General features: G+C 37.4%; 1 protein-coding gene across 1 annotated transcript; it reads right to left on the reverse strand.

Moving 5' to 3' along the window:
- Positions 1–508: 508 nt before the first annotated feature.
- LOC122032509 (ADP-ribosylation factor-related protein 1-like) lies at positions 509–6362 on the reverse strand. Its single transcript, XM_042591806.1, has 7 exons — positions 6206–6362; positions 4537–4732; positions 4223–4363; positions 1919–2027; positions 1718–1779; positions 987–1090; positions 509–863 (listed from the first exon to the last, which is right to left on the reverse strand). The coding sequence occupies exons 2-7, from the start codon at positions 4627–4629 to the stop codon at positions 761–763; spliced, it is 612 nt and encodes a 203-aa protein (XP_042447740.1). The 5' UTR covers positions 4630–4732; positions 6206–6362; the 3' UTR covers positions 509–760.
- Between the last annotated feature and the right edge of the window lie 3156 nt (positions 6363–9518).

Here is a 9518-nt window from a genome sequence, read left to right on the forward strand (position 1 = left end):
CATTTCATTATATTATATGTAATTAAACAAAATAAAAGTACTAACGATTACTTAATGAAACAAAATTTAAATATTTGTTCCAAGAATAGAAAGTACAATTTAAAGGCATTAATAATTAATTGATGGTAAAAAAATTAATTTTTCTAGAATAGGAAAGGTTTATAGCCTGGATCTGAACCAGGCTAGCACATTATGCATGTAGTGCTCTGCCTAAATCCATATCAGATCGCGCACGTACAGACCACCCAATTGCCACCTCTCCAATATAAGTAATTTAAAGTTAAAATTTATTTATTTAATACAAGGGCAAGTGACATTGTCAAGATTTTCACTCTGAACGACATCTTATGAAATAATGCGAGTCATTTAACCAACAACAAAATTTGTGACATTTTGCAAAAAGAATAATACATAAAGGCAAATGAAATTTCCCCAAACTAATACGACAGTCTTTAGCATCGTGAAAAGAAAACAAAAGAACTAGAGCACCACTGTGTTTGTATTCCTATGGACCAAATTCATTTCTATGTATTTTCCTTTAAATTTATTAGCCATTCTGGATTGAATATTTCCACGTAGCTTTCAAACTTTTACAGATATACAAATGCCATGCTATATAGGAGAACAAACAACTAATCAGATGCATAAACACCTCATGATGATGCAAGGAGACATAGAATGCAACGTTGTCCTGAGATCACAAGCGATTCATATGGATCGAATGCCAGATTCTCAACGTGGTCAGAGATTGCTAAAATCATTAGACATGCCTGTTTACACCTGCCCGAACTCTAAGCATTTCTGTGCGTTTGCTTCTTTCCATCGCGTCTACTAACCAGTTGATAGCAGATTTAATCCCTATTCTGCAGAATATGAAAATAGTATTAAGATCATACAGTTCAGAGCAGCTCAATGAATGGATAGCTTAGGATTCTAATCACATTTTCTAGATACTGAAATTAGAGGATCAAAGTAAATCAGCTCACCCATTGAATGCAGATGCAGCTTCAAACATATATAATCTTTCATTTAGCTCTTTCAGATCCAAATATCTTGCTATTTCCTCAGCCGAAACTGCTCCTGACAAATCCTGATGATGGCAACGTTAAAATTTATAACTATGTAAAAGATGACTGAAGTGACCAAGGCAATTATGATTATTTGAATAGGAGACAAAAAAAGAAAATGGCAATTCATGTCTGAATCAAAATATTAAATCATGCCTACCTACAGTAGCTTAGGAATGAACTGAAATTAGCTCAATTTGCAGGGCCAGAACACAGTTCTGACACTTTTCTTAACTTTCAACAAGGATTTAGCTCAGTTAAAATATGGATTTAGAAATGAAGCTATATGTTTATTGTCCTTAAACATGATAACGGCTTGTGTTTTGCATTTGTAGCTAGGGTTGCATATCATGGCATAGGTGAGTTGAACCTATGCCTAACCCACATACCCTGGTCTATCCACAAGTAATTTCTACCAGCGTAACACATGATTCGTAAAATGGAAGAATATATCAAAAAGACAAGTCAGATAAAAGAAATGCACAACAATCAAATTTTATGACAGAAAAGCATTTAAATTTTCAGTAATTCCGAAAGAAGATATTTTACCAATAACATGAAGGGTACTGAGTACTAATTTAAAACTTATTACACTGACCATAATCCTTATGAAAATACAAGAGAAGTATTGAAATTAAAATTCCACAAACCTGCTTGTTTGCTAGTATCAGAAGTGGTGCCCCTCTTAAATCTTCATGCCTAAGTACTTTTTCTGTCAAGCAATTCAAGATGTGTTAGATTTTATTATAGCCCAATGATCTGAGAAGTTTATCAAAGATATTTGACATGATCTGAAGTGGTTCAAAAGTACAACCAGGTTCAATACATATTACCAGCACACATGGACTCACCTAATGCTGATTTGGAATCTTCAAATGATGATGGACAAGCGGCATCAATAACATACATTATAGCATGTGCCTCCTCATAGTATTTCTCCCAGATTGTGCGTAAACCAATCTGCCAGAGTCAGGATAAAAACTTCAATCACAAATGTTGATGATTCAAAGGATACTGAAATTCACATTCAAATGCCAACATCTAATAACAATAACCAAAGACATTAATTCACCACTAACAACCTAGCATTACATTGAAATCTACCAGTGATTCTCCGAGCTTTTGTGTTTGTTACTACAATCCTGCACTTCTACTTTCAATGGGAAACATTTCTTGATATTAAACCAGTTGTGATAATTCATCAACCTAATGATGCAGAGTCACTCACATGCTCCACCTTTACAAGGTTATGGAAGAAGTGCTTTTGAATTAAAACCATGGTTTAAAATCCCAACCATATTGGAGCTCTATTTATGATCGAAACGATACGGTTTCAGTACCATATCGTGTCGTGCTAATATGATTTTGATATTTTTTAAATATAAAATATATTAATTAAAAATAAAAATTTAATCTAAATATTAAAAAAAATATATACATAAAATATTTTTTTAAGAAAAATACGAGATTGCAGCTAAATAATTTATTATATATTTTCAAAATTAAAACATATATATATATATATATATATATATATATATATATATATATATATATATATATATATTATTTCCTTGCTTATTTTTTTTAAGTAACCAGTTATACCAACTAGATTTTGTCTTCAGGGTTTAGAAGTTGGATTATACTATTAAGCACAAAGAAATTTTCAAAACGATTGCTTTTTTTAAGTGCTCAAGGGGTGTGCGGCATAAAAGGTGCGACATATCATATCCCTACACACACACACACAGGCATCTCATGCTTTCACACCCCATGTGGCGGGCAGGCGTGGGCGGCTCTCACAAGTCAGAGCGCCCGAATCACTTTCGGGCGCCCCAATCCCTTCCGGGTGTCCCGATCCCTTCCGGGCACCCCAATCCCTTCCGGGCACCCCGATTACTTTGACTGTGAGGGGCGCCCACGATGGTCACCAATGGGAAGTGACAAGATATAGCCAGAAGTTGATTGAAATTATTAACCTAAGTTTAATTTTTTTTTTTGCTACCTCACACTTGCGCAACGTCTTGCAACCTCGGGACCACACGAAGGTTGTCGTAGGATCATGGCGCCTCTGCGACCCCTGTGGAGGTTGCCACGGCATTGCTAGGCCTCCACGGCCCACGGTGCCAATTCCGGACAGAATGACAAATTTTGTTTCGCCTATTTTGTCCGAAATAATATGAAATTTTAAACCATGATTACAAGAATAATAAAGTATTTCCACTCCATAAGGATAGATCCTTAACTTTATGTAGTTTTATTTCTCCTCCGCAAGACATGAAAAATGCTAAGACAATTGTATATACAATTGTATTTAATATAAAGGCAGTTCGGTGCACGAAGCTCCCACCAATGAGGAGTTCTAAGGAAGGGTGTATTGTACGCAACCTTACCCTACATTGCAAAAGGCTTTTCCGTGACACAAACCAACCACCAGGACATAATCGTATTTAATATAACCTACTAATTTGAATAAGAAGAATATTGAAATACTCAATATGAAAACATATTAATCAAATCTAAACAAATTATATATTACAACAATGTTGATGTAACTCAGCTTGAACCTTGTTTCACAACTCATGACTTGGCAATCACATGTAACTCCTTTTCATTTACTAATCTAATATGGTAATCACATTTCCACTTTTAACTTAAGAAACTCATAACTTATGCATGTTCTAGAAAACTGGTAGAGGTGCTGTAAATAATTAGCAGACCATAATGCTATCACAAGGATAGATCCATAAGAAAAAGGATATATTTCATATGCAGAGAGTGTACGTGATCTAAATTATTTTAGAAACCCTTAACACTCTCCAAATTACTTCTTAACAAGTGCATTAAAAGTATAAGATTATGAGGCTTACTCAAACTAAGAACTGAAGGATAGACACACATTGAAAATGAGGAAAAGGAATAAATATGGACATAATTCAATCAAATGACAAATAAAATGATATATACTATATATTATTGTTATAGTTTTCAGATTATAAATGCGTGTGTCAAAGCACTTCTCAAGTCAAATAGCTCATCAACCTAAACTAAATATACATATTATGTCAAACCTGCTGCAAGTTCACAACTATTTCAAGAACACAAAATTGAAATTGATTTTTAATTTCTTCAACATTTGTAGGCACAGAGCATACCTGACCTCCAAGGTCCCAAAAAACAAGTTTTGCATTTGAAGCCTCAACTCGACCAATATTCAGCCCAACTGTTGGAACTATTCTATCGGGAGGGAGCCCCTCTGAGTTTGAGTACAATGATTTCAACTTCTCCAGCAAAGTCTGAAATTTAAAAACATCTCTCAAACTCAACAGTAATCTTTAGAATGTACATAATAAAAATGAGTTGTTTATAGAATAGTGAACAAATGCAGTGGGGAAAATTTGAATAGCAGAGTTGGAAGAAAAACACATATTACTTTTCATGGATATCAAAGTTTATAGGAAAGTATTACAGTTTTCCCAGCCTTGTCAACTCCAAGAATCAGAACTCGGAATTCAGTCTTGCTGAACATATAATTCCAGAGACCATAAAACAAAGAGAACATGTCTGCTGATCTCTTTTGACGAGCTATAATTTAACTTTAGAAGTAAATGAAGTCCTTCATATGGCACTCAAAACTAAAGACAGATAACGTTCCAATGAATAGCCTGCAAAAGCACACAAAGGATTAAGCAAATCAGTTTAAAATACGACAGATACAATTTAAAGAAAGTATCCATAAAGACCAATAATACATGACAGACACATAGCCCACTATGCCACTCTAATCTAGGCGGCAGGCACCACCTAGAAATCATTGAGGCACCTTGCCACATCATCAGTCCATGCTCTCATGTGACATCAACTCTGGAGCAAGTGACCGCCTAGATATTGACATGAGCGATGACGTAAGGGACATTTTAGCCTCCACAAACTATGACATCTGAGATTTTAAAAAAAAAACAAGAGAAAAAGAGAGAAGCTCCAGTGACTCCTCCCATTCCAGTTGCCCACCTCAATAGTACACCTCGACCAAACACCTCGGTCAGCTCATTAGTCATCACCTTCAACCCCCACATTAATCTTTCACCATTTGTTCCCAACTCAGTCTAGCCCCCTCTTTCAATTTGCTCCAGCTTGACCCTGCAAAAGACCTGGTTCTGAAGATCAGCTCGACGCTCTAACCTATGTGCTAAACCACCTTATCAAATTGTCACACCAGGTACAGGACAGCAGAGCATGAAATCTCAGAGAAAAGGCAAGTGACCGAGGTCGAGGTAACCAAAGTCGCCTACTGAAGAACTTCATCAGACAGTAAATCTACACAACAAGGTAGACCTAACGTTGTCCATTCCCCAGAGGAGGTTTTTGGATCCAAGCCAACAGCCTCAAAAGAAACCATCAATAAAAATGCCTAGAAGTTTATGACCTCACAAATTCATTATATGACTAGTATAGTGGACAATAGAGCCCCAAGCCATGGTGATGATGACCTGATTACTTGGTAAACTATGATTCTGAGGAGGAGCCGAACACTATCAGAGAATTAAGTCACTCCTCTCTTGTCACGGCATTTTGATAGTTTGTATTAGTAAAAGGTTCTATTGCATTGTTTTTAAAAGTGATGCTTCTTTATAGTTCATCCAAATTATGCATGACAGTGTGAGCGTTGAACAAGTTTTAGGCAGTTCTTTGTAACAAGCCAAAAAATCAAACAAAGGAATACATTGCAATAAGTAGTCTTTGATCATAATATCATCGTGTGGCAAATTATGTTAGAACACTAACTAAAATTGCCCCCTTGCACACTGAAATAAACAACAAGCAGCTTTTCTAATCGAGAGAACAGACGCGGTCGAATGTCTTACATTATTTTTCCTTCTGACATAGATTAAGAGAAAGAACATGGAGGGAAAAATCTAAGGAATAAAACTAAGGTTGAGAATCCGATTTCACGACCTAGCAAGACCTCTCGCAGGAAAGCCTATAGGCAATTGATCGATCCTCACTCTGGTCACATCTAGAAGAGAGAGTATAAGGATTACGTGATGCCATAAACACGGCGGGGTTCTGCTAGATCCGGCCGTCGCATGCAAAGATCGGAAGCAGAAGTCTATGAAGTTAGGGGACGGGATAATTACAAGAACAAATCTGCAACGCCGCCGCCGCCGCCGCCGCCGGCCGATTAACTCGCTACCTTCTCCGCCGCGTTCTCCCTCGGTGATGGCCGAGAGCTTGTGGAAGAGAGAGGAGGAAGCAAACTAGAAAGGGGGCCAGAGCCTCGGCGTTTGGGAATTAAACCGGAAGGTTGGAACACGAACCCGATTTGTGTTCCCAAAGCAGAAGCGAGGTCAGCATAATGGGCCCGAACCAGAACCAATGGGCCCAACGTACCTGCTCAGCGAACATAAAGGCTATGTTTACTTGGGAGAGTGGAAAGCAAAACTAAGGAAAAGTTTTCACAGTGGAAAAGTTTTCGTCGTTTACTTCATTAAAATTTTCCGAAGGAAAAGTAACGCAATCCATCCGCGGATAATTTTTGAGCCAAAATCGATCACCTCAAAATCGGACGGAAAACAGCGGATGAAAAAAAAAATGACGCATATACCCCTTTTGCATTCACAAAATTACACCATATACCAAAAAAAATGACGCATGTAGTCTTTTTAACTCATAAAATTACACTATGTACCCAAAAAAATAACGCATGCACCCTTTTTGATTTACAAAATTACATCATAAGTATTCACCTTCCTCTATCAAGGTAAACAAGTGTGCAAAGGAAAAGATTTCTTCACCATTTCTTTTCTCTTCCTCCAAAGATAATTTTCCATAGTTAATTTCTTTCCTTTCCTCATCCACACTCTTGAGTAAACATAGCCAAAATGATGGTTTCAAGTGTCAAAAAGTCAAATCTTGTTTTGTTTTTTTTTTGTTTTGTTTTTTTTTTTTTGTCATACAAGACTATTGATTTTAAAAAGTCTGGTAAGATTTTGAAATCATGTAGGGTAGTTTATAAATGATCCAATTATACTATTCTCATTTTCATTTTTTTTCCCCTTTCTATTATTTCCAATTGAATTGATTTTTTTATAGTCAATTTTAATCTATTCGTATTAAAAAAATTATTACTTTCAATATATTAGGTTAAATTAATGATTGATAGTATTTTTATAATTAGAAAAACTAAATAAATATATCGAAATTGATTTTATATTATTTCGAGATCTCTAGATCAATTAGCTAGTTTCGACCCTAAATATATTGAGAGTAGTGATTTTTTTGAATACGAATATATCTGAAAAACTAATTCATGATAAAAAAAAATTATCACTCTTAATATATTTTGTCAAATTGATATTTGAGAGCAGGAATATAATCATAAAAATTAGATGAACTCGTATGACTTGGTTTCATGTCATTCCGAGTTCTCTAGGTCTAATAACCAATTTTGGCCAAAACTCTTTAAGTTTATTTAGCCAAAATCAGAATCAGTAGATAGCCCTAGAGTGTTCGGAATGACGTGAAAATAGATCTTATAATTTGTCTAGTTTTTATGATTATATTCACGCCCTCAAATATCAATTTGGCCTAATATAAAAAGCAGTGATTTTTTTAACACGAATTAATTTTTAGATACATTAATATTAAAAAAAATTAATGCTCTCAATATATTGGGTTAAATTAATTTTTGATAGTTTTTTTACAATCAGGAGAACTAGAGAAACACATAGGAACTAACTTCATGTCATTTCAAGGTCTCTAGGTCCATCAGTCGGTTTATGCCAAAACTGGCTGATAAACTTAGAGATCTCAAAATAATACAAAACTAGTTCTTATGTGTTTGTCTTATTCTCTTGATTGTACAAATACCCTCAAACATCAATTTTACCCAATATATTAAGAGCAATTATTTTTTGAACATGAATTAGATTTTTCAAACATATTTGTATTTAAAAAATTATTGCTCTCAATATATTAGGTCAAATTAATGTTTAAGGGCATGAATATAATTATAAGAACTAGACAAATTTATAGGACCTAGTTTCACATCATTCCGAGTACTCTAGGTCTATCAAACGATTTTGGCCGAATAAACCTAAAGAGTTTCGGCTAAAATTTGTTAATGGACCTAAAGAGCTCAGAATTGTTAGGACCTTCGGATACGGCTAGAGAGGGGGGGTGTGAATAGCCGACCTCAAATTATCGTTTCTTCCTACAATTTAGGTTAGCGCAGCGGAAATACAATGTAAAAACGAAAATGGAGAAGATCAAACCTCAAACGCGACGATATAACGAGGTTCGGAGATGATACTCCTATTCCTCGGCGTGTCCGTAAGGTGGAGGAATCCTATCAATCCGTCGGTGGATGAGACCCCCTAAACATAATAAGAACTCCTTGGGTGGAGAAACCCATAATCTCTTTTAAGCAAAGAATAAAGGAGTACAAGAAATAAAGCAAGAAACAATAGATAATATGAATATAAATACACTCTACCAAGTTTTGCCTTCTTCTCACGTCGGAGAGAGTGCGTCAGAACTTGGATGATGCAAAGAATGTGATCAACCAATCGAGGGAAGCTCACGAAGCTTCAACGAAGAGGAGCTCGAAAGCTCAAATCAATGAAGGAGGAAGAAGAAGTTCTCGCTCCACCTTCACAGAGGTTTATATCTTGCACTGCGAAGAAGACAAGGAAGAATCAATCCAGCCATCGAGTCTCTATATGACCGATCGAGCTCCATCCCGATCGGTCCAGAGGTCCTCGATCGGTCATGCCGATCAGCATCGGTTCTATATCCCGATGGTCCGTGGACCGATCAGATATGTGGATCGAGATCGATCCCCCTTCTCCAATCCCTCTGAATCCCTGCTTCGATACGATCTTCTGACGGACCGATAACCCGATGATAAAGCTACATACGATCGACGTTCGCACCGATCAGACTACCGATCGATAACTATAGCAGCGATCTCGGTCACACCGATCCAATTTCCAAAGCCTTCCCGATCTAGAGAACGAGCCAAAGCCCCTCTCGACCTAGTCCGGAAAATGAGCCACCGAGCCCTCTCACTCCATCATCCGGTCCAAAGAACGAGCTACCGAGCCTCTCTGACCTAGTCCGGAGAACGAGCCGCCGAGCCCTCTCCGACTTCTCGGTCCGGGCCCGAGCTCCCGCCCTCTCTCACTCAGAATGAGCCCGAGCCCTCCGACTGCCTCGTCGTCCCAGAACGAGCTACCGAGCCCCAGGTCGGAAGCCGAGTTCTGAGAGCCTCTCCGAACCACGAGACTTCGCCAGCCCTCCGACTCCGCAGCGTCGAGGAGTTCACCGAGCCCTCCTCAACATGTCTCCAGACGATCGAACGAGCTACCGAGCCCTCTCGACCTAGTCCCGGAGAACTCTACCGAGCCTCTCTCGGCCTAGTCAGAACGAGCGAGCTACAGCCCTCTCGAC

This window comes from Zingiber officinale, chromosome 11A (genome assembly GCF_018446385.1).
Source record: "Zingiber officinale cultivar Zhangliang chromosome 11A, Zo_v1.1, whole genome shotgun sequence".
Taxonomy (NCBI): domain Eukaryota; kingdom Viridiplantae; phylum Streptophyta; class Magnoliopsida; order Zingiberales; family Zingiberaceae; genus Zingiber; species Zingiber officinale.

What these genes read in the sequence shown, in the direction of transcription:
- LOC122032509 (XM_042591806.1), bottom strand. Translation starts at nt 4,629, where the DNA reads ATGTTCTCTTTGTTTTATGGTCTCTGGAATTATATGTTCAGCAAGACT. An exon ending in TTGACAAGGCTGGGAAAACT is followed by an intron (nt 4,364 to 4,536) that starts GTAATACTTTCC and finishes TTTAAATTTCAG; the next exon opens with ACTTTGCTGGAGAAGTTGAA. An exon ending in TTTGGGACCTTGGAGGTCAG is followed by an intron (nt 2,028 to 4,222) that starts GTATGCTCTGTG and finishes TGACTCTGGCAG; the next exon opens with ATTGGTTTACGCACAATCTG.